Source organism: Telopea speciosissima, chromosome 4 (genome assembly GCF_018873765.1).
Source record: "Telopea speciosissima isolate NSW1024214 ecotype Mountain lineage chromosome 4, Tspe_v1, whole genome shotgun sequence".
Taxonomy (NCBI): Eukaryota; Viridiplantae; Streptophyta; class Magnoliopsida; order Proteales; family Proteaceae; genus Telopea; species Telopea speciosissima.
This window is the reverse complement of record NC_057919.1, coordinates 24,043,286-24,068,286: the sequence shown is the minus strand read 5'-3', so window position 1 is coordinate 24,068,286 and position 25,001 is coordinate 24,043,286. Positions and strand designations below refer to the sequence as shown.

The following is a 25,001-nucleotide window of genomic DNA, read 5'->3' as shown; positions in this document are numbered from 1 at the left end:
AGTAACTTGAGAGAGAAGAGAAGATGGAAGAAGAATTGATTGTAATGCTTGAATTATTCAATTGATAGGTAAGCCCCTCTATTTATAGAGGGGAAATTACAATAGAAAGGGGAACTCCTAATCAGATTAGGAATTCCTAATCATGATAGGATTCCAATTTCCAAGTTACAATACGAAAAGAACTAGAACTAACAACTCAAACTGAAACTAATACTAACAACTCACAGTAGAATTAGGACTTGACATAATTAGAAACTAGGACTCCAACTAGGACTAGGAAAATAGAAGATACACATATCAACCAAATCATTGTTCACGTGAACAGTGTCACATGAACAGTACTTCAACAAACACCAATTAAACCAGTTCAAGGCGCCCTACAATAAAGCGGTAGCCGCCTAGGCTCCTAGAAAACCACCTGGACACCTAGGTGACACCTTGACAACTATGGAACCTAGGCATCATCAAGTTCTCTTCCATTCCACGAAGGCGTGGCTCAATCAAGAGGAAATTATTCTAAGAAAATATGTGTGGAGGCGCAGTTGCACAGAAGTTCATCTTTTAACTTAAAACCTTAAATCACATGCATGTGTATGGATGTTAAGTAGGTGGCAGCACTTGTCCTTATATCTCATTTTTTCACTTTCACGCCCTTGCTACTGCACTTGTTCTTTTTCTTGCACTTAGATCTAGATTATTTTTCATTGGCTCATGCTCGTGATCCTGCACTTGCTCTTGCACTGCATTTTTGGCACTTAATGCCTGTAGCACCATTAGATGACAAGATGACGGAAGGTCAACTATAATGGTTCAATTGAGTTGAAGGCTTTAAAGGACAGAATGTACAATGTGGAGGTTTTAAGAAGAAGTGTCATGAGGATTTGGATGAAATACGAAATAGATTGTATATGGAGTGGAATGGAAAGTTAGAATTCATGTGGTTGAACCATAGTGGTTGTGATGGAACTTTTTTTTTCTTGAACCATTAAATTGTGTACGAAAGGTAGCCCTAATGAAACAGAGGCAGGGAGAGTTTCTGAGGGTTACTACTGAACTCATTATGTTTTTCGACTCTCTTCCTATTTTATAAAGAAAAAGAAGAAGATTTTAGTATTCTGCTTTTTATAACTACTGAACTCATTATGTTGCCCTAAGAATTGTGATTTTCTTTCTAAATCACTTTCATTTTTATTATTCTTTGATAGATTATTATCTCAAAATTTCTCTCTCTTTCTTCTATATATGCAGAATCTTTGAAAAAATGTGTTATTTCTTGAAATTTTTTATGAATGATATAAACCAGATTCAACCACATTGGGATTCCCCATGGCTTTAGTGCTCATTGGACTTTGGATTCATTAATTTTATTGCTCAAACCCTTCATTCGTATTTTTTTTCTTTTTTTGGTGTATTCTACATTTTTACATGTCTTTTGGTCACTTCTGTCATTGTCCTTCACCTTGGCCTTGATTATATAATAATGAATTATATTTGTTTGTTGTACTCACTAATCTTGATAATTTTTGAGGTTCAGTTCCTGGTCATCTGCAATTTTGTGGTAATGGATTCATGTAACCTTGACATTTTGAATCCAAGGATTATTAAAAGCATGTGGTTTAGTTCAAACTTTGTATTAGGGAATCTAGATGGTCCTTATATTTAACTCTTCTTATATCCTGGGATTTGCACATGAATTATATGTTGTTTATTAATCAATTATCTGGTGCCAAGACAATGTATTTATTTTGTGATTTGTTTGCCAGTTACCTTAATGAAGCGTCTGGTGGAACACTGCTTTGTGATCAAGATGAAAGTAGTGATATATACAAGCACTACTCTGAGTTGTGTCAGGTAAAATATTGATGCACCTTTGGTTTGGTCCCTATAAAATGATGGATTTTTTGTTGTCTTGGTAAGTTTAGTCTCATTGGTTTCATGATTTGCAAATGACTTAGCGTAGAATATTCTCTCTTTGTATACTCTCTTTGGAACACATTGGCATTACCTTGTGCATTTAGTTTTTTTTATTATTATTTTTTTGTTGGGGGAGGGGGGTGTTATTGAGTATTCTGTACTTGGTAGAATTTGTATATTTTTCTTGGTGTTTTGTTGTTTCTTTTTATTATTCCCTTCTTAAAAAGCCATATTTTGGATTCTCTGTTCCATTGCAGTCCTATCTTTCTTCTTTTTTTTTCTTTTAAAAAATTTCTAGTTTCATGTTGAACTTTTTTTCAACTTTGTAAACATTTAATTATGTAGATGTGCCTTCATCATGGATGAATAAGCATATGGCTTGCTCATTTCTGACTGCCTTCATGGTTTTCCCTGTAACCACCAGGGCCCAGCACTGGAACCCTTTGAACATGATCCTGAGAAAGAGAGACACTACTCAGATCTTCTTCGCATGGGCAGTGTAGATAGTGCAGATGATGCAGCAGTTGAAGCAGAGATGGAAGCCGCTCTTAATGATTATGACCAGATTGGCGCTGACCTTGGGATTGTGCCAAGCACTTGTAAATACCTGGCTGAAGATTCAAGCAGGCTGACTAGGTGGATTATTGGAGAAGAGAGGGTGTGGCAGAGGAATTGATCTTTAGACAGAATCTTTAGGAGAGAAGGTGCAATGTTTATACGCAAACTTACTCTCCATCATTTAACTGTTAAAATGAAAATTTCTTTGTACATACATAGCAGTTCTATACCTGTATAGTATTTTGTTCCAAAGTAGCCACATTTGATTAATCTTGTAGGATTTGTTAGTGGTAAATATATGGTTGAGGGGTGCCCTTCTGTTTTTTTCCCCTTTGGGGTGTGGGGTTGGGGATGGTCATCATCAAATTGCATTGTTCCTTGTTTTGTTGGTTTCATCAAGTTGTGTTCTATTACCAATAAAAAAAAATTAAAGTTGTTTCCCACTCCCACCTACATGTAATTGCACTATATTTACGATTTGTTATAAATGAATGGTATATCCCCTATGAACAATTCCTCTAATGTTTTTCTTAGTGTGTGTTTACACTTCACAGTAAGGTCTTATTTTTCTTCCATAAATTTTTAAATTACTGTAATTAAAATTTGACAGTTAAATACAGGAGAGACCTTTGGTTTTTATGGCATGGAAGATACAGGACAAGTGATAAACCATAAAAATACCAGCCAATCATCGGATGACACGTGGCCATTCGAGGCCGAGTTGAAGAACCTGGTCCATGGAAGAACCAGATACCGGTCCATCTCAAACGTTGGATTAACTCTAAAGCGACCCTTTTAGGGTCAGAAGGAAGTAATGTTAAAGGGTTGGACACGCGGCCGAGCCCATTGATCGGCCATACGGCCGAGACCACCTTGTTCGGCAGCACGGTTGAGCCCACTGTGTTCGTCACAGCAGTCGAGTTCTCTATAATCAGCAATCGGTCGACCCCTGTGCGGACGCCAGTAAGGCTGAGTTCCCCTCGGTCGGGAGTCAGGCCGAGCCCTGCATGGTCGGTAACAAGGTCAAGTCCACAACGATCGGCAGACAAGCTGACCCGTTCTGCACCCGGAGGCACAGATGAGCCCAGCACGCACGGATGTCGAGCCTGACAAAAGCATCCAGAACACTCCTGAGGCCGAAGGGTCAGATATCTTGGGCCGAGTCTTCGAACGAGATGATAACCGCGATTCACTTAAATCACGGGACCACGTCAACACATCCCAATGATCACGAGATATGCAGAGTCAGTCGAATCGGGCCGCTATCCAACGATGAAATCGTATCACACTCAAATAAGGACTCTTGCCAAGTGACGAGTCCCCTTCCGAATATGATTCCACCTAGGAGACTCTTATAAAAAATAGGACTCTTGCTATACAAGGACTCTTCTCTCCCGTCCTATTATCACTCTATAAATACCTAGGTATGAAAAGCCTAAACACTCGACTCACTTTTTGCGAAGTAGAATTGCTGCTAAAATAGAGATCTGACTTAGGCATCGGAGAATCCTCGATCGAAGCTACACCGGCTCTCCAGTGCTCACTCGATTTTTGCATGTTCATCCCAGGTGGACCAAGCCGGAGGTTTCCTGACACAACAACAAGAAACTGAATAAAACTTCCCCCCTTTTTCTTTTCGAAAATTTTCACAAGTCAGCTATTTGACAAAGAGAGAGAAAATTAGTTCATTGGGTAGTTAAAAACTACCCAATTGGCTTTTGTTATGTTTCACCAGGCTGGAATTACTCCCATTTTAGGGGTTAATCTGAATTGCCTACGGTTCAGCTCAGTTAGCATTCAAGAAGTTGCCCTTTGCCCGTCTTGAGCTTAATTTGGTTTTACAAACACAGCCTGATCTAAGAGTAGATCCGCAATGAACAACTGATTTTGATGGGCAAATTGACAGATTCGGTTCATCAACCACCAACATCCCTTCCATCTGATTCTGTTACAACCAATATCCCCCTATCGTTACTGCTTTCCCATTTCATAGTCAACCCCTGTACACGTAATCCCTTAAAGTGATGGTTCTTGCCCTCGGTCTGGTTCTCCTACGAATGGGTGCTTCGGCTAGGTTAGCTGCCATAGCATCACCTTCTGCTTCCCGAAAAACCTTGTCGTCAAGGTTCAGCTGAAGTTAGAGCTGGCACAAAGTGATATCCTCCCATGTGGCTTCTTCTAACGACGATCCGTTCCATTGCAGCAAGGCCTGTGCCACCCAATACCCTTGGATTTTAAGGTGACAATAGTTCAGAATCACAACCGAGGCAGGTACAACATCATAGTCAGCAGCCTGAAGTGGCATGGGAAATGTTGAAGCTGGCGGACTACCAATACACAGCCTGAGGAGTGAAACGTGAACACAGGATTGATACGAGCGGTAGGAGGTAACTTCAATTTATAAGTGACATTTTCGATGCGCTCCAGCACCTGAAATGGCCTTAAAAATTGTTGTCCGAGCTTCTGGTTTGTGCGCAGGGAAACTGAATGTTGTTGATATGGCTGGAGTTTTACATAGACCCAATCACCTGGTTGGAACTGTTTATCTATAAGCCCCTTATCCGCTTGGCTTTTCATGCGAGCCTGCGCACGAGCGAGGTTGAAAGACCTCATCTCTGGTTTTCAGCTCGTGATCAACAGCTTCATTAACAGTGGAATACGCAGTATAACGATGACAGTAGATGATGGTCGGCCATACAGAGCTTGGAAAGGGGTCATACCAGTGGCCTTGTGGAAGGCTGAGTTATACCAATACTCTGCCCAGTGGAGGTACTTGACCCACTGCTTGGGTTCATCCAATACAAAAGCTTCGGAGATACATTTCCAAAGAGCAGTTGAGCACTTCGGTATGCCCATCCATCTGAGGATGGTATGCCTTGCTCATGGCTAAAGTAGTGCCCTGCAACTTGAAAAGCTCGCTCCAGAATTTATTGACGTAAGAGAGGATCTCAATCACTAACTATTGTGCGAGGAAAGCCGTGGAGATTGACAATTTCTGACGCAAACACTTCAGCAACTTTGTGGCTTTGTGATGTTGCCAGTGAACGCACAGAAGTGAGCGTATTTGGTCAATCGATCAACAACAACCAAAATGGATGTCTTGTTAGGGAGTCCCATAATAAATTCCGAAGTAATGTCTTCCCACACCGGCTCCGGAACGGATAACCGGTTGGACCGATCCCCTATTCAACTTGACCTATGCTCACTGTTTTGGCCGTAATTTGGCCGTTATACATCGGATTAACCTGATTATTTTCTATCTTGAAATCTAACTTGAGTACCTACGTTTTTCTTTGCATTTCTGTCTATAAGGTCCTCTAAAATCCACGTGAAATCAATATTTCACTCAAAACAATACAATTTCTATCATTTTATCTTTTGTGTGAAACACCAATAGGGTCCAGAATCACATAGGGTCATTCTATTTTGTTTAATACTTGTAAATGGTGAAAATTCATATTTACTATTATTGTCAAATCTCCTCTGTTGAGTTGGCTCAGTTGGGCCTAGCCGGGCCTCATGTTGCTTAAAGCTAGCACCGTGACTGCATGTTTAAGTATTTGGGTCGGGCCTGGTAGGGCTCGATCAAACTAGGCCAGGCTTCGGGTTATAATCGGGCCTTAACTATACTGTGGGCATGTTTAACTCTAAACGGACCTTAATCGAGCCTTAACAGATTAAGAGTAATAGAATAAACAATTTATATTTTTCTTCCTCACTTCTTAGGTGTATTAGTTTTTTATCAACAGTGCAAAAAAATCCTAATCATGTGGTCCTCAAATTATGGGTAAATAAGTTAATCAAGGTATCAATCAAAGTCCAACATCTTCTGGTCTTACTCATGCTATATGGTATCAAGCTAATGCATCAGTTTTTTATATGAGAATGAGACCATAGTATGACATATATGTGTGTATTAATAACCTAATCCATCGACTTAGAGCTGAAAATTTTCAAAACCCATATTAAGTTAAAACCTGATCGATCATCTATAGACCAAACACACCACTAAGATTCATAAATATTTAATTCACAAGGTTTCAAAACCAGCAAATAGTACGGGCTAGGTCGTTCAGTCGGTCCGATTGAGCATCCGACGGGATAAGACCTCACACCGGAACTGCCGGGTTACTAAACGTGTCGGGCCAGTCACCAATTAAACTAAAAATTAAATGCTTTTCTTGGGACGGGGTATTGGAGACTGGGATACCAGTACTCTCCAACGGTAACTAAAAGTTCCACAAAAGGATAGACATTGTGAAAGAATTGCAATCACTGTGGAGCTCTGAAGATCTTAATCTTCATACCGCTGCAATAGGATATTGATCGACGGAAAGCTTCGTTCATCACACACACGCCAACACTTTACATCCTAACACATCATAAAGAAAGCAACCAAAATCTTAATATAAGATTAGACTTCTATCTTCCATAGAACATATATAACCATTTTCAAGGGCTTACTTCTATTAGACCATTATTGTAAATAGGAAGGGAAAGGTGTCAAGGGTGACTTCTTTTACTTGCAAATGGACACAAATATGCTACGTGGCGGCTTCCCAGGACGCCTAGCATGCTGAACACTCAGATTATCAAGCAATAAGATGTCTCCCTTTTGCCACCTCAGATCAATACAATTCTCATTCAAGACTTGCTTGTAAGCATCGATGGCTTCTACTGGAAAATCACTTCCATCGCCAAAGTTAATGCCCATCTCTATCCCTTTAGTTGAGTAGCCTGAGATAGTCTGGAACCAAACTTTTCTTCCTCCAAACTCCTTGATTGGGCTCATGGGTCCATAAACCATTTCTGCAGTCCCATTCTTGTTGAAGTTGATTGAACTACAAGAAAACAATTCCATGGCCCTACAAAGAAAATTGAAGAAAGAAAAATCAGTTTTAGAGATCATAGGGCAATCTAGCAATTTACCCTTGTTTGGATATTCGGAGTAGAAAAGCCCAACCCAATAAACAGCTGTGTTTAATTTATGAGAAAAGGAATGCCACCCGATCGTGTACTGTGGCATGTATGTGCACCCAGACACAGCCGGGTGCAAAATGACCGACACAACCTGCCTTTTCATGAGGGTGAAATGATCATTTCATGCCTGATTGTGTCGTTCTTTCTCCCTTTTTTGTAATTTTAATTCCAGAGTGAGTTTTTCTATACCGCTTTTCAGCTTCAACTTCATCTTCAGTGTTGAGAAACCGTTTCCATGTCTTGATAACGATAGTGGTAGGATCACGTTCTTTGGGAGTTTTAAGCCGAAAAATAAAACCCAATTCAGATAACTTGGCCATGAATTCTGGCAATTTTTCTTCCATCTTTTCAACTATGATGTAGCTTGGCACAATTGATGTCTCACCACCTTCCGGAGAAGGTTGGAAACAGAAGAAAAATATCTTGGAAGTTAATTTCTTGGTCTGCATTCATACAAACAACCAAGTACTGTGCTTTATTACTAAAATTTGACTTGCTTGATTAACTAAATTTTATTATAAATCAGGAAAATAAACAGAAACTACATGCATGAAAACAGTTTAGATAGAAATGGTCACTTTTAGAAACAAAACCCACTCATGTTTCCTGGGCAATAGCTAGAAATTAATAGATTGAACCACCTGGTTCAGATAGAAATTAAAGCAATTGAACCAGGGTAATAATAATTATTTAAATTAAAAAAAAAAAGAGAAAAAAAGGAAGTATTGAAAGATATAAAATATGGGAGATCTTTCTCTGTGGGAGAGTCCAGGAGCCACGTGCACACAACAGCCAATTAGAGCGCGTGTGTTGACATCTCAAGGGTGGAATTTTCACCTTTCAAGGGGGTGGTGATCATTTCAACCCCCACTATATCTTGGCATGGGCTGCGCCTCCTCACAGAGAACATTTTTTCATTAAATAAATAAGGATAATTTACGAAACACCCCTTGAAAATGGAACGGATCTCAAGTCACCCCCTCTTATTTCAAAATACTCATCCGTCCCTCTCTACACAGTAAAGGTGTTATCTTAAGTCAAACCAGAAAGTGAAAAAACAATTTTTAACCTTAACCAAAATAAAATAAACAATGACAATTGAGTTACCCAACGTCTGTAGAAAATGCACTTTAGGTACCCAAAGCTTGTAAATTATATTTAGGATACCAATTTTGATATTTCTAATTATACCCTAAATCACCACCACTACTACAACCACCATTGCCCCAGCCACCACCACCACCACCATTAACGTCGTGTAACCCCATCCCACACCATCCTCTTCCCCGTGCAATCATCACTACCCCCTCCCCCTCTCTCTCCACCCTTTCCTCTCTGTTTTGCTGCTTTTCTTCTCCTTCTTCCTGTTCCCACCGCCACAGCCAAGATCGAAACCATGGCTGCAATCTGTTCTCCCCTCCGAATTGCAGAAGACCAAACCATTTTTTTGCTTCCATCATCAATGTCACTTCAACTCCTGCGAAGAAGTTGAGGAGGTTTGATTGTTAAGAGGATCTGAAACCACAAATTTCTCGTGTGTGTTTATTGTGAGGGACACCATCAAACTTGAAGTTATCATTTTTTCTTCCAAATTTTCAATTCTCATGGCTTCCAGTGATCTTATAGAATAAAACCATTATCTGTTGGGTATATTCTATAACCCTAATATACGTTCTAATATAAGTCTACTTGAATAAATAATCAGGGTGTGGTGGGCTCCACTAGAAAGAACCCATATAACCTAAAACCCTAGTCTTTCCTATAAATACTAGCTGGAGGCAGCAACCTGTTTATTCCAAATTTGATATACAGGGTGTATTGCTTTAAGCAATCTTGTATTTAAAATCCTAAACCCTAACAATCTTAATGCAATATTTGTTTTCTTTTCTCTGCGATCGACTTTGGTGTTAAATTACGATTGTAATGTTTGTGTGCGGTTTGAAGATTCACGATTGTGTTTTTGATGCTTGGAGATCATTCACGTTTGACTTTTCTCGATTGACTTTGGAGATCATTTGAAGATTGTAATAGTTCATAGGTGCTTATCTTCATAAGCTTTTCTCTGCGATCCACTTTGGTCAAGAGCGCCAACTGCCCCCAGCGACCAACTCCAACGCTGAACATCTTTCGAGTTCTCGTCCGTTGTATTTGATCCGTCATATCCTCCTTCTCTCCTCTCATCAGGTGCGATTGTTCCACTTTAAATATTTTTTAAATAAAAATATAGAGCAATCGTTGAGATGGAGAAACATGCTGTTCCGTTTGAGATGAGCAATTTGGAAACCTGCAGTAGATCTTAGTTCAGTGCATGAACACGTGAGACTCTGTTTGATTTCAAATATCTGAATGTTTTCTATACTGTAACGAGTACTTTCAACAACTGTATTGATATTGAGGAATCTCAATGGGTTATTGATGAAGACTTTTGCAAAAATTATTTACTAAATTGTTTGTCAGATAGACTTGCAAAGACCTACAGTAAATTTGAAGCTGCAAAAGAGATCTGGGATAATTTAAACGCTCAATCTAAAGGAGGAACTATCAAAAACTCACCTGGTGGATAAGTTCATGGGCTTCAAATTTCAAGAAGACAAGGCAATCCTCCCTCAAGTAGTTAATCTTGAGAATTTACGGTATAAATTAAACCTAAAAAAAATACCTGTTTGTGATGCATTCCTAGTTGATGCTATTATTTTTAAATTACTTTCGACTTAGCATTCTTTTAAAACTGAGATGTATAGAAAGAAAGTGCAAGTGGGGCTGGATGATCTCAAAGGATTTATTCGAGTCGAAGATTGGAACAGGGCTAGGAATAATTTGAAGATGGTTAAACAACAACAGTCAGTTGCTAACATGGTTACACATCCCAAGAAATTTTCTAAGAAATCCAAGCCACCTAAAATTGAACCAGAATAGTTGAGGGCCAAAAAGACTACTTTAAAAAAGAAGGGCAAGTGTCACAACTGTGGTAAGTGAAGTCACTATGCATTTGAATGTAGACACCCTAAAAAGGGGGATTCTAACACACTAAAGAAAAAAGTCTACATGATGGTGGATAAGACTGAGCCTACCAATTTTTTTGCCATGGTTGAAAAGGGTGAGTCCAGATCTTCTTCAAATTGGTAGTTGGATTCTGGAGCAACCTGTCATGTGTGTAACAACAGAAACTTGCTGATTAAGAAAATCAAAGTAGCAGAGACGGTTATAGTTGTCAATGGAGCATCAGTGGAGGTGACTCAGAAAGGAACTGCAAATCTGATCTTGTCTTTAGGTAAGACTTTAATTTTAAAAGATGTTAAAGTAGTTTCTGATTTTGAAAAGAATTTAATTTCACTTAGCTGATTATGTGATACTGGCATGTGTGTTTCTTTTTATGGTGGTAGAGTAACTTTGTCTGTTAACTTTCATTATTTTGATTGTGCTTATTTAGTTAATAGCATGTATAGATTAAGTTTAGCAAATGAGACAATTAATCAAATTAGTTCAAATTTGCTTGATCCTAAAACATTACATTGTAGATTAGGACATGTGAATTATAGAAAATCTGTCAAACTAGCTAAAACTCATAATTCGCCATTAGACATTTCGATTAAATTAGATAGATATGAAGTGTGTGCTCAAACCAAAATTACTGGAAAATCTTTCCGTTCAATTTCTAGGACTACACAACTTCTTAAATTAATATATTCTGACCTTTGTGATTTTAAAAGTTTCACTACTAGAGGTGGTCGAAAGTATTTAATTACTTTTATAGACGATTTTTCTAGGTATTGTCATATTTATCTGTTAAAATCGAAAGATGAAGTTCTTAAAAATTTTAAAATTTGCAAGAACCGAGTAGAAAATCAGTTACACTTAAAAATTAAAAGACTTTGAAGTGATAGAGGAGGAGATTTAAATTGTCAGAGTTCAAGGAATTTTGTGCCTCTCAGGGCATAATTGAAACTACTACTCCTTACTCGTCTCAATCAAACAGCATAGTTGAACGTAAGAACAGGACGTTGACAGAAATGTTAAACTCCATATTACTGACAGTTGACATGACTACTTGTTATTGGGGAGAAGCAGTGTTGACTGCTAATCACATTCTAAATAGGTTACCACACTCTAAGTTGACTTCTATTCCTTATGAAATTTGGCATAACCATTCCTATAGATTTGACACTCTTAAAAATTGGGGTTTTATAGATTGTGTAAGGATACAAGACTCTAGGAAACCTAAGGTGAGAACTAGAATCAACACTTGTGTGTATCTAGGATGTGCAGAAGATAGTGCTGCAAACCATTTTTTGGATCTCTCAACCGATGTGGTGATAGAATCTAGGGATGCTGTGTTTTTTGAGGATAAATTTTTCAAAGATAAAGGCATGACCTTACCAGGTTTGACAGGAATGGTTACAGAATCACCTTTGGAATCTGAACCAGTTGTTTCTGGCACTCTTCCCACAATTCTCTCTGAATCAGAGTCTAGACGTGATTCTACTAGAGATCAAGTACCCAAGAATTTTTGTGAGGACTTTGTGACTTACCATTTAGAGGCTGATCCATCCAATTTTAAGGAAGCGATGAGATCCAGGGACTCACTATTATGAAAAGAAGTCATTGATGAAGAAATGATATCTTTAATGCATAATAAGACCTGGCAGCTTATTGATTTGCCTAAAGGGGCTAAAACGATAGACTGTAAATGGTTGAAGAAGAAACTTAATCCTGGTAGATCTATAGCCAGGTATAAAGCACGCTTAGAAGCTAAAGGTTGTACTCAAGTTAGTGGGATAGATTATTTTGATATGTACTCATCGGTTTGTCACTTGGCTACGATAAGGATTCTTCTTGTTTTAACATCTATTGAGCACTATGTTGTACATCAAATGGATGTGAAAACAACCTTCCTTAATGGAGACCTAATGGAAGAAATCTACATGAACTAACCTGAAGGGTTTGTCATGGAAGATTTTGAAAAGAGAGTTTGTAAGTTAAACAAATTTCTATATGGTCTTAAACAAGCACCTAAATTGTGGCATGAAAAGTTTGATAAAACAGTAAAGAGCTTTGATTTTCATACCAGTAACTCGGATAAATGCCTTTACTTTCGATTTATATCAAATAAGGTTACGATTATTTGCTTGTATATTGACAACATGTTGATTCTTGGTTCTGATCATTCTGTAGTGAGTGACATTAAAACAACCTTGTCCAAAGAATTCGGCAGGAAAGATCTTGGTGTAGTAGACACCATTCTTGGTATAAAAGTAAGTTTTGATAAGCAAGAGATCGCTCTTAGCCAAACTCATTACATTGAGAAGCTACTTTCTAAATGGGGATACTGTGATTGCAAACCGATTGAGACACCTTATGACTATAACCAACGGCTGAAACCTAATACAGATGAAGCTGTGAATTAGTTGGATTATTCTAAACTGATTGGTAGTCTCATATATGCAATAAGTTGTACTAGACCAGACATAGCCTTTACGGTAGGCATGTTGAGTCGATTCACTAATAATCCTGACAAAGAGCATTAGGATGCTCTGACGAGGCTCATGAGATACCTTAAGGGTACTCTTAGGTATACCCTACACTATACTAGACATCCTCCAATTTTGGAAGGATAATATGGCAGATGCTCTTACAAAGGGACTGAACAAAGATCGAACATTCAAAACTGAGGAAAAAATGAGATTAAAGATCTTTTAGGGAGGTCTTAATCTAATCCTATGTTATTTTGAATTATTCGAATCTCAGCTAGCCATAATAAACATTTGTGATAATTTACATATTTCAAATAATTTGGTAAGATTACTAAGTATGGAGGTTTGTGAAACCATTCCAAATCTGATGGTGTAGCAAATTTCTATATGTCGTTTCCTTACTTTGTTATTCCACAAAGAAATATGAAAATTGTTTTGATATATTTCGTTGATATTATGCTTGTCTTCCATTCTTTCATAGTATGATGTGTCATTCCAAACTTGATGATACAACATCTGTGATTGCTATGACAATTATAATATTCCAAAAGGAAACATGATATGGTCCTTATGAAAGAGACTATATAGGGTCTTGTTCTTGTATAGAAACTTGACGATAATGCTTATTGTTGAATTTTGGTTCATTTTCAGCCATTATATGAATTGTACTAAGTTCTTCTTGTTGAACTAGATACTGTTATATCTTTATGCAAATGATTGAATTCATTTTTCTTATAAAATTCATATTTGATAAATTACAAAGGATGGCAAAGATGGAGGAGAAGGTCTAAATCTGGATCTTGATGATGATGATTTACTTGATGAGTAAAGTCATGAAGGATTGCAACGATATTTTCTTTTTAATTTTCATTTGCATGTGGAACTTATTGTTGTTTGGATTTAGATTCGATCTAAAATTCAAAGGTTTTATTTCTTAAAGTTTACTTTATAATCCATTAAAGTTTTAAACATTCTATTTATTTGATTCAATATTTTGTTTGAACGATGTTTATCTATTCTTAGTGCTGACTATATGTAAAACATAGGAGGAGATTGTTGGGTATATTCTATAACCCTAATATATGTTCTAATATAAGTCTACTTGAATAAGGAATCAGGGTGTGGTGGGTTCCACTAGAAAGAATCCATCTAACCTAAAACCCTAGTCTTTCCTATAAATACTAGCTGGAGGCAGCAACCTGTTTATTCCAAACTTGATATACATGGTGTATTGCTTTAAGCAACCTTGTGCTTAAAACCCTAAACCCTAACATTATCGCATAGCATAAAGTAGAGGTTAAAACCCAGAAAACTTGAAATAACAGAATACTAACCAGCAACCATTTGATGGGGCTAAAACCCAGTTCGAGTGGTGATTCTGGCGGTGAGAATGGATGCTCCAAAAATCAGCCAAAAATGAGACCTAGGGGTTGAGATATCGCAAGCTTATGAAACTTAGTGGAAATAACTCAATCCAGCCAGTAGAAGTGCATCAAAAGAGGATCAGTGAAGCTCTCCAGGTACTGATATAATCCTTCAAAACTGCCTGAGCAGTTGGGTGGATGCTAGATTCCAAGTGCTCGATATAACGAGAGAGAGAGAGAGAGATCACTCTCACAGCAATCCTCTCCTCTCCCGTAACAACCCTAGCCCTATCCCTTTGACATCGATTCCCCTGAACCCCAAACCCATCCCTGTGATTTCCACAAACAAACCCCACCTCTGTTTTGAATTCGATTTTTATTTAGGGCCACCACTGAGTTTTACCCACACCTGAGACAGAAGTTGTGGTAACAGGAGGAGGATGGTAGTTCACCAGTATCTTCCCAGGTCGCCGAACCTCTCATTCGACCACCGCAAGAGGCGGTAGTGTGATGTTAAAACATTAACTCCATTCTCAGTTTAGCAATTTGGGGAAGAAGGAGATCGAGGTAATATTCCCTCTCTGATTCTTTGTTTTGATAAAAAAAAAAAAAAAGTTTTTTAGATTCAAGTATAAACCAGTAATTATACACTGGTCAAGGGTAGTTTAGGGTTTTAAAAAAATTTAATTGGCAGACTTCATAAGTTAACTACGTAAAACTAACAGTAGAGACTAATCTATAATATAGGGCTCTAAAGCAAGGGTATTCTGAGTATTTTCAAATAAGAGGTGGTGACTTGAGATTCATTCTATTGTCAGGAGGTGTTTCGTAAATTACCCAAATAAATAAAGAAAAAGAAGCAGAAACAGAAAGACAGAAGATATACCAGGGCCATCTCATGGTGGAAGTTGATGAATCGATCCAGGGGAACGTCGTTGGCAGTGTAGACCCTATCAACCACCTTTGTACGTGAGCTGGTTCCCACATATTCCATATCTTCCCACCCAAATGCTTCCACAACCCTTGCAAGCTCTTGTGCTGTAGAGACCCCAAATCCCCTTAAGAGAAGAGCAGAGTGGATTTGGAGTAATTCACTCAACCACTCTCTCTTTTCTTTCACTATTTCCACCAACTCATTCACTCCATAATTCATCTCATTCCCTCCTTCCTTTGGAGGGTTCAGTGTCTTTGGAAAAACCACGCCTCCGAACACCTTCTCTCCTTCCACCTTTCCTTCTACAAACTCCATCTCCATGATCTCTCTCTCTCTCTCTCTCTCTCTCTCTCTCGTTTTTGTTCGCTTTTATAGAAAATTCCAATGGACAATGGTGCATACTCTTTGAAATCTGCTTCGGAAGCAATTAGGTGTCCCCTTGTGTGGTTCCCTCTTCATTTTACTAGCAGACATAGTTTTATTGATTGGTTGAGATTGCTCAAGACATTATCCATCCACTAATTGTGATGGGTCCTATGATGTTAACCGCGAGGATATGATTGCACTGGTCGAAATAGTGGGCTTGAAGCTTCTTTTTTTTTTTTTGTTGCTGTGGCAGCTGCTGGTCCTCCAACATCTGTTATTATCCATGAGCTTCAAGCCATCTTAGATGGTTTACAAGTGGCCATCTCAAAGGAATTCTTCCAAGTTATCTTGCAATCAGAAGGTTGTAGATATCCAATGTTTGTTCTTCCTAAGGGGTTTCTCCTCCTTTGTCTTTTGTTGCGTATATCTTTTTTTCTTTTTTGGGTGAAATTGTTGTGTATATCCCTCATCTTTTAAGTCAGGAAACAAGAATGATGCTTGGTTGCGTGACTATTGCGCTCAGACACAAGAACGTATGAATTCTGTGTCGCCCCAGTGAAATAAAAAAAAATTTATGTTGATGCCCTTGCATATGCTCTCCTTGGCCTGTAAACGGATTGGATTCTGCTTGAATACAGATCGGATGTGATCGGATCTGGATATTCCCTGGTAGAATATGAATACTTCTAAATGGATTCGGATGGATTCGGATGCAGATCGAATTCGGATTTTCGACCATCCGTTTACATCTCTACCTTGTGTAACTCGGACCTCCCTCCCCCTAGGTCCGTTTCGGATTTGAAGTAATTCAATCAACCACGCTCTCTTTTATTTCATCATCTCCATCAACTCATTCACTCCAAAACTCATCTCATTCCCTCCTCCCTTTGGAGGGTTCAGTGTCTTTAGAAAAAACACACCCCCAAACACCTTCTCTCCTTCTACCAACTCCATCCCCATGATCACTCACTCTCTCTCACTCTCTTTCTCTCTCTCTCTCTCTCTCTCTCTCTCTCTCTTGTTCTCTTTATAGGTAATTCCTATGAAGTTCTCTTTTATAGGCAATTCCTATGTACACCATTCATGAGAAACGCATGGGTTATTATCCTTCTCTTTTCTATCTCTCATTTAATAATTCCAACGCCTTCTAGAACGTTTGTAATAAAAAGGAGAAAAATGTAGGTTTTCATATTCTGCCAGGGAATATCCGAATTATCAATTGGTACGGTATCGGGAATTCGATAAGGTTTCGATTCAGCACAGAAGATAGAAAGTAAATACCAAAAATCATACCGTACTGAATACAAACTTTATTTTCAATTCCGATATTATATTGATGGTATGGTTTTTATTCGGTATAAAAAATGGTTTCATATTCGAACTATTATCAGTTGTGTGTGGTATTGAGAGTCTTATCACCAGTTTCTTATTTGGTGTAAAATAAGTTAACTTCACTTTGTCCGTACACTTTTTTTTTGGTAAGTTATCTTTTTTCTTTGCAACAATATAAAATGAGTTGTCACTTTGTCTAAGGGTGTCAATTCGGTAGAGTACCGGTATTTGGTACGGTACCCAATCCAAATACTCCCATACTGAGTACGGTATCATTTACCCATACCGATATCATATTGTATGGTACCGGTTCGATATACAGTTTTATTCGGTATATAATTTGTCATGGTATTTGGTATTCGTTATATGGTTTCTATATATAAATTAGTATATATAATATGAAATCTATTATATTTAGCATGTTCTTTAAAGTTTTTTTGTATGTTTTTTTTATTATTTTAATATTATATTATTATATAGTTATACTATGTATATGTAAACACAAGAAGTCAATAACACATCTAGCCTTCATTCACTACAAAAGTAGAGAATTCAGTGCAGTTTGGTATATATCAAACAGGCTTAGAAATTAATACCATATCGAACCAAAAAAGATTCAATTTTCCCATGCCGAAACCGTATCAAATCTTCTTTGATACAGTTTAATACGATTTTATACGATCAGTCTAAATTGACACCCTTAGGCTGCTTCTATTCTTCAATCGGAAAAGGCGAGGGATTTGGGGATTTTAGTTTATCTTTTGAATTTTTATTTTTTATTTTTAGAAAAAAATATCAAACATATAATACATGTACAATATCCGGTCTGATAAAAAGCACATATTTATTATATCGAGTATGTTATGGGCCTTGACGACACTAGTTGGTATCACCAGAGTGTTTACCAAAAAAAAAAAAAATATATCACCAGAGTTTTATTGCTTAGTATTTGCATGCTTTTGCATAGCTCTTTACAGGAGTGGATTCTTGTTTTTTTTGGTTTTTTGGTGAAAAAGTAATTTATTGATAAAAGCATCTAACGAGACACGAACTACAAGCATCAAACAAAAGAAAAAGTAACAGAAAGGGAGGAGGGAAATGTGACCATAAAAAAAAAACAAAAAAAAAAAAAAATCCTAAAGAAAAGCCGTGAAGTTGCCTTCTCAAAGCGACTGAGTGAAACTAATATGTTGGAATTGCTTTTGCATGGCTCTTTAGTCTATACAGTCATTGTTTACAAAAATAAATACAAAGAGATATGATATTTAGAAGGAGATGGCATGCGTTGGCATGATAAGCATGATAATAGACCCAATGGAAACTCTCTCACTGTCATGGTCCTAAAAGTTGTCACTACAGGTCTTTAGATGATAATTTCATGTCACTAACTCCATGTGAGCTCTGACAACACTTGTTGGTATCACTACAGCTTTATTGCTTAGTGTTTGCATGTTTTTGTCGCTACAGTTCCTTACATAATAATTGCATGTCACTATTTGTTTTTTTGGGTCAAATGTTCTCTGTGCTTGGGGCGTAGGTTACGCCAGACACATGGAGGTGGGCAAAATGATCACCTTGCCCCTTAAATGGCAAACCAATGTGTCTGGGCGTGGGCTACGCTGCAGTACAGAGAACATCAACCCTTTTTTTTTAGGGCTGATGTTCTTCGTACAACAGCAAAGCCGGCGCCGAGACACATGAGCCTATCATTCAATGGGTAGGGTGGTCATTTTGTCCATCCCCATGTGTCTGAACACAGCTTGTGCCCCCATCAACGAGAATATTTGGTTTTTTTTTTTTTTTTTTAATATGATGATTTGAAGGAAAAAAAAAAAATTTATGTACTTCTTTATAGATAATAATTACATTTCACTATTCTTGTTTTTTTTAATATGGTGACCTGATTATGTACTTCTTTAGATAATAATTGCATGTCATTATTTTTTATTTTGAAAGGTAACTCGATTACCTATGTTTTTTGTGCTTAGGACTCTTCCAAATTCTGGCTATAAGGTTTTCTAAAATCCACGTGAAATCAATACTTTACTTGAAATAATACAATTTCTATCATTTTATCTTTGGTGTGAAGTATCAACAAGGGCCACAATCACATAGGGTCATTCTAACTTATTTAATACTTGTAAATGATGAAAATTAACATTTACTATTATTGTCAAATTTCCTCTATTGAGCTGACTCGGACCAAAATCCATCAAACGAACCTTTCCATGCCTGATCATCAATAAAACTAAAAATTAAATGTTTTTCATGGAACGGGGTACTACAGACTGGGATACCATTACTCTGTTTGTATTTGTGTTCTTGATCTGCAATAGGATATTGATTGGCGGAAAGCTTCGTTCATCACACACACACGCCAACACTTTACATCCAAACACATCATAAAAAAATAAACAACCAAATCCTTAATATAAGATAAAATTTTTATTTTTCCATACAACATATATAACCATTTTCAAGGCTTACTTCTATTACACCATTATCTTAAATAGGAAGGAAAAGGTGTCAAGGGTGACTTCTTTTACTTGCAAATAGACAATAATATGCTACGTGGCGGCTTCCCAGGACGCCTAGCATGCTGAACACTCAGATTATCAAGCAATAAGATGTCTCCCTTTTGCCACCTCAGATCAATACAATTCTCATTCAAGACTTGCTTGTAAGTATCGAAGGCTTCTGCTGGAAAATCACTTCCATCCCCAAAGCTAATGCCCATCTCTTTCCCCTTAGTTGAGTATCCTAAGATAGTAAAGAACCAAACTTTTCTTCCTCCAAACTCCTTGATTGGGCTCATGGGTCCAAAAACCATTTCAGCACTCCCGTCCTTGTTGAAGTTGATTGAACTACAAGAAAACAATTCCATGGCCCTACAAAAAAAAATTTAAAGAAAGAAAAATCGGTTTTAGAGATCATATGGCAATCTAGCAATTTACCCTTGTTTGGATATTCGGAGTAGAAAGCCCAACCCAATAAAACAGTTGTGTTTAATTTATTGGCACACGTTCTTTGTCAAGAAGCGCATCTGGGCACAAAGACGGAAGGGGTAGAATTTTGGGTATTCAGGGGATAGGTTGGTCATTTCGTTCACCCCCATGTGTCTGGGCACACCTTGTGCCCCTAGTGCAGCAGAGAACTTTATCCCTTAATTTATTTTTAATTTCAGAGTGAGTTTTTCTATACCGCTTTTCAGCTTCAACTTCATCTTCAGTGTTGAGAACCCATTTCCATGTCCTGATAACCACAGTGGTAGGATCATAATCTTTGGGAGTATTAAGTCGGAAAATAAAACCCAATTCAGATAACTTGGCCATGAATTCTGGCATTTTTTCTTCCATCTTTTCAACTATGATGTAGCTTGGCACAATTGATGTCTCACCACCTTCTGGAGAAGGTTGGGAACAGAAGAAAAATATCTTGGAAGTCAATTTCTTGGTCTGCATTCATACAAACAACCAAGTACTGTGCTTTAATTACTAAAACTTGACTTGCTTGATTAACTAAATTTTATTATAAATTAGGAAAATAAACAGAAACTACATGCGTGAAAACAGTTTAGATAGAAATGATCACTTTTAGAAACAAAACCCACTCATGTTTCCTGGGCAATAGCTAGAAATTAAGATTGAACCACCTGGTTCAGATACAAATTAAAGCAATTGAACCAGGGTAATAATAATTATTTAAATTGAAAAAAATAAAGACACAAAAAGGAAGTATTGAAAGATATAAAATTTCTACCAAAAAAATATAAATAAATATAAAATATGGAAGATCGTTCTCTGTGGAGGAGTGCAGGAGCCAAGCGTATGCAGCAGCCAATGAAAACTTGTGTATTGACATCTCGGGATTCAGATCCTCTACTGCTGAGCTACCTGGCAGGACCGTGCTGCCCAGACATGGTGAGGCGTGCAATGACCGCCTTATTCTTACTCGGGCAAGGCGCTCGTGCAGGGATAAGACGATCATTGCACGCCTCACCATGTCTAGGCAGTACGGTCCTACCAAACAGCTCAACAGTAGAGGATCCAAATTGGACATCTCGAAGGAAGAATTTCTACCTTTCATGGGGGTGGTGATCATTTCACCCCCACTGTATTTGGGCGTGGTCTGCACCCCCCCTCACCGAGAATATTTTTTTCATAAAATAAATAAGAAGAAGAAGCAGAAAAAGGCAGTAGATATGTAAGTAATGGGATTAACCAGGGCCATCTCATGGTGGAAGTTGATGAGCTGATCAAGGGGAACCTCGTTGGCAGTGTAGACCCTATCAACCACCTTTGGACGTGAGGTAGCTCCCACATATTCCATATCTTCCCACCCAAATGCTTCCACAACTCTTCCAAACTCTAGTGCTGTGGAGACCCTAAATCCCCTGAAGAGAAGAGCAGAGTGGATTTGGAGTAAATCACTCAACCACTCTCTCTTTTCTTTCACTATTTCCACCAACTCATTCACTCCATAACTCATCTCATTCTCTCCTTCCTTTGGAGGGTTCAGTGTCTTTGGAAAAACCACACCCCCGAACGCCTTCTCTCCTTCTACCTTTCCTTCTACAAACTCCATCTCCATGATCTCTCTCTCTCTCTCTCTCTCTCTCTCTCTCTCTCTCTCGTTTTGTTCGCTTTTATAGGCAATTCTTATGGACACAAGCATGAGAAAAACACATGCATGGGTTATTATCGCTCTCTCTCTCTCTCTCTCTCACATTTAATAATTCAGCACCTTTAAGAACACTTGTTATAAAAAAGGCCAAAAAAAAAAGCATGGGCACTGATTACACATCAAGTTTGTTTATTCCTCACTCTCTCTTCTTTGTCACTTCTTAGAATTTTTGTCCGCGTGCAGTGCACTTTCACATCAGACCGTGCCCCGTCACATCAGACAGTAGCCCACACAAAGAGAGATAGAATTTTATCCTCTCAAGTGTTGTGCACTGCCCCGATGCATCATGTCAGTTGAGACGTTAACGATCCCACTCCTTATGGGTTTGATGATACTTGTTGGTATCACCAGAGCTTTATTGCTTGGTGTTGATCATAGTTAATAAGTTAGGAATCGGCAATAAATCGGATATGGATACGCACGGTAGTTAAAATGGAGATCAAGCGTCAATAATATTTTTCGAAAATTCAGCCATGATATGATACATGTTTAATATTACTTATCTATAACAAAAAATACGGGCATACATTCAATATGTAACTGACGTTTACACCACCTAATAAACAAAAGGAGAAGTGTTCTCTATCTTGGAGCATAACTCCTATGCGCATAGGCCAATGGGAGAGCATGTGGGGCATCAAGCAGGGGTCATTTGCACATTTCATGGGGGGTGGGACGGACATCTCCCTTCCCCCCTCAAATGTGTCTGGAATTCTGGGTACATTCCCAGACAAAGTTTTTTCCCCTAAACAAAATAATAGCATATAGACAATGATTTTATCAAAAATAAGCTTCAATAACTGAAATAAACACAACATTGAGTTTGATCATACTCAATATTCTGTTTAAAAATATAAAGTATGTTCTCTAATACTATTTTGAACAGAATATTGAGTGTGGCCTTGAATACCACATACGCTCAATTTATGAACTTAAAGGTCAATGTTCCAAGACTACTGAAATCGATGCTATTTTGGATTGAAAGAATAGTGGTAATAGAACAAAAACATTTGGAACTAGAAACAGGACCACTAGACCACTGAAATCGATGGAGGAAACTTAATGATTCAAAAGTTATTGTCACTAACAGATTGTAAAGTATGTTGTTATTCTATGGCAACTAGTGCATAGTTCCAATCGATTCCCAATGAAAAGCAACAGATGAAGGACGAATTGGAGGATCTACAAATTCCACCAATGTCAGCCGCACCTGGGTTTTCCTCTGCTTGCCCCATTCACATTGAACTTGGTTGGGATTTATTTGATTACTCATTGAGCATCGTTAAACTCAATCGGGAATGGAGATGGAGAAGAAGACGGGGCCGGGGCAAGGGGCTAGGGTAAGTTTGTCAATTGGCTCGGGAACTCAATAAGGTTTCGATTCAATACAGAAGATAAAAAGTAAATACCAAAAACTGTATCGTACTGAATACAAACTTCATTTTCAATACCGATATTATACCGATGGTCTGGTTTTTTTAAAAATGGTTTCATATTCGAACTATCATCAGTTGTGTGTGGTAGTAACAGTCTTATCACCAGTTTCTTATTCAGTGTAAAATAAGTTAACTTCACTTTGTCCTTACACTTTTTTTTGTAAGTTGTCTTTATTCTTTGCAACGGTATAAAATAAGTTTTCACTTTGTCCAAAGGTGTCAATATGGTATAGTACCAGTATTCGATATGGTACTGAATTCAAAAACCCCACACTGAGTACGGTAGCATTTTCACATACCGATGGTACCAGTTTGATATATGGTTTTATTCGGTATATAATTTGTTACGGTATGTGGTATTTGTTATATGGTTTCTTATATTATATGTATAAATTAATATATATAATATGAAATCTATTATATTTAGTATGTTCTTTACATTTCTTTGGTAAATTTTTTTTTATTTTTTTTATTTTTTATTTTAATATTATTTTATTTTATAGTTATACTATATATATATAAACACAACAAGTCAATAACACATCTAACCTCCATTCAGTACAAAAGTAGAGAATTCAGTATAATTCGATATATATCAAATGCGCTTAGAAATCAATACGATATCGAACCAAAAAAGATTCTATTTTTCCATGTCAAAACCATACCAAATCTTCTTTGGTACAGTTTGATACGATTTTATACGATCAGTCTAAATTGACACCCTTTTGGCTGCTTCTATTCTTCAATCGGAAAGTCCAAGGGATTTGGGGATTTTAGTTTATCTTTGGATTTTATTTTTTTTGAAAAAAAATATATCAAGCATACAATACGTATAATACATGTGCAATACCCGATCTGATAAAAAACACATATTTATTATATCAATGCTTAAGTATGTTATGGGCCTTGACGACACCTGTTGGTGTCACCAAAGCTTTATTGCCTGGTGTTTGCTTGTTTTTGTTAGATAGATTGTAATAAAAGAGAGATTATATAAATAATTTGTTATTTTGGGAAAAATGCTTTAGTCCCACATCGGAAAACTACAAAAGTTATAAATGGTATTTATTATATTATCTTCTTTATCTCTTGAATTAAATCGGAAAAGGGAGACATTCTACAGTGTATATGCGAGGACGGCATAGCCGTCCGCACACGCGCACGCACACACGCGGCGTGGGCAGTGGGCTATAGAGGCGTTAGTGGCGTACGCACGCACTTAGCACTTGCATCGCGATGCAAGCGATCTGATCTAGTACGTTGTTTTTTTTTAAATGATCAGATCCGTCGGATTAGAAGATCCTAAGGTCACGTCTGATAGGATATGACTGTTGTGAACAGGTTCATCTCTGGTTTAATCTGGACCGTTAGATCATATGGCAATTGATCTAATGGATACAGAATGAATAGATATGTCTATTCAGAAGAGGTGCTCTACTTCTATAAAATAGGAGTCATGTGTTCAAACGAATTATCTCTCCCTCTTACAATTCAGTATCTCTAAGTGGAGTTCTGTGTTTTATATTTATTGCTTTGTTGATTTCTGAAGGTGAATTTGTCGTGTGGAGCAAATATCTCCTTTAAGATAGCGAGATCGTGTTCAAAGCAGTTTGAAGTTTCCTTCTTCGAACAGAGTTTTTTCCAACAGTTTTTGCATGGTTTTTTACAGGAGTGATTTTTTTTTTTGATTTTTTATCTTATCAAAAAACTTTTCTTTTTTTTAATAAAGCTAATATGTTGGAATTGCTTTTGCATGGCTCTGTACAGGAGTGGACCCAATGGAACCTCTTTCACTGTCATGTAACAGTTGTCACTACAGGTCTTTAGATAATAATTGCATGTCACTAACTCCTTGTGATCTCTGACAACACTTGTTGGTATCACTATGGCTTTATTGCGTAGTGTTTTCATGCTTTTGTCACTACAATTCTTTAGATAATAATTGCATGTCACTATTTTTTTG

General features: G+C 37.5%; 3 protein-coding genes across 5 annotated transcripts in view; 1 reads left to right on the top strand and 2 right to left on the bottom strand.

The window, feature by feature from the left end:
• Positions 1-2,797, top strand: part of LOC122658514 (phosphatidylinositol-3-phosphatase SAC1) — a 59,311-nt gene extending 56,514 nt beyond the window's left edge. For both annotated transcript variants that reach the window (XM_043853509.1, XM_043853508.1), the window contains exons 15-16: positions 1,764-1,851; positions 2,339-2,797. In XM_043853509.1, the coding sequence (XP_043709444.1) occupies positions 1,764-1,851; positions 2,339-2,590 (340 nt within the window). In that variant the 3' untranslated portion in view covers positions 2,591-2,797. The remainder of the gene's footprint in view (positions 1-1,763; positions 1,852-2,338) is intronic.
• Positions 2,798-6,975: 4,178 nt separating this feature from the next.
• On the bottom strand, positions 6,976-16,523 carry LOC122658517 (clavaminate synthase-like protein At3g21360). Of its 2 annotated transcripts, XM_043853512.1 has the most exons (4): positions 16,456-16,523; positions 15,174-15,441; positions 7,642-7,895; positions 6,976-7,337 (listed from the first exon to the last, which is right to left on the bottom strand). In XM_043853512.1, coding segments are annotated over exons 1-4 (870 nt in total). In that variant the 5' UTR covers positions 16,458-16,523; the 3' UTR covers positions 6,976-6,991. The 2 variants fall into 2 exon arrangements, with proteins under 2 accessions (XP_043709447.1, XP_043709446.1); XM_043853511.1 differs by lacking the exon at positions 16,456-16,523 and having other exon boundaries at positions 15,174-15,576.
• A 2,903-nt stretch (positions 16,524-19,426) lies between these two features.
• Positions 19,427-21,547, bottom strand: LOC122658516 (clavaminate synthase-like protein At3g21360). The gene is made up of 3 exons (XM_043853510.1): positions 21,141-21,547; positions 20,121-20,374; positions 19,427-19,807 (listed from the first exon to the last, which is right to left on the bottom strand). The coding sequence occupies exons 1-3, from the start codon at positions 21,507-21,509 to the stop codon at positions 19,462-19,464; spliced, it is 969 nt and encodes a 322-aa protein (XP_043709445.1). The 5' UTR covers positions 21,510-21,547; the 3' UTR covers positions 19,427-19,461.
• Between the last annotated feature and the right edge of the window lie 3,454 nt (positions 21,548-25,001).

Excerpts from the sequence above, each read along its gene's own strand:
- LOC122658516 (XM_043853510.1), bottom strand. The coding sequence starts at position 21,509 with ATGGAGATGGAGTTTGTAGAAGGAAAGGTAGAAGGAGAGAAGGCGTTC. Across the intron at positions 20,375-21,140 it reads TCCACCATGAGATGGCCCTG|ACCAAGAAATTGACTTCCAA; the intron begins GTTAATCCCATT and ends GTATGAATGCAG. Across the intron at positions 19,808-20,120 it reads GAAGTTGAAGCTGAAAAGCG|GGCCATGGAATTGTTTTCTT; the intron begins GTATAGAAAAAC and ends TTTTTTTTGTAG.
- LOC122658517 (XM_043853511.1), bottom strand. The coding sequence starts at position 15,542 with ATGGAGATGGAGTTTGTAGAAGGAAAGGTGGAAGGAGAGAAGGTGTTC. Across the intron at positions 7,896-15,173 it reads TCCACCATGAGATGGCCCTG|ACCAAGAAATTAACTTCCAA; the intron begins GTATATCTTCTG and ends GTATGAATGCAG. Across the intron at positions 7,338-7,641 it reads GAAGTTGAAGCTGAAAAGCG|GGCCATGGAATTGTTTTCTT; the intron begins GTATAGAAAAAC and ends TTTTCTTTGTAG.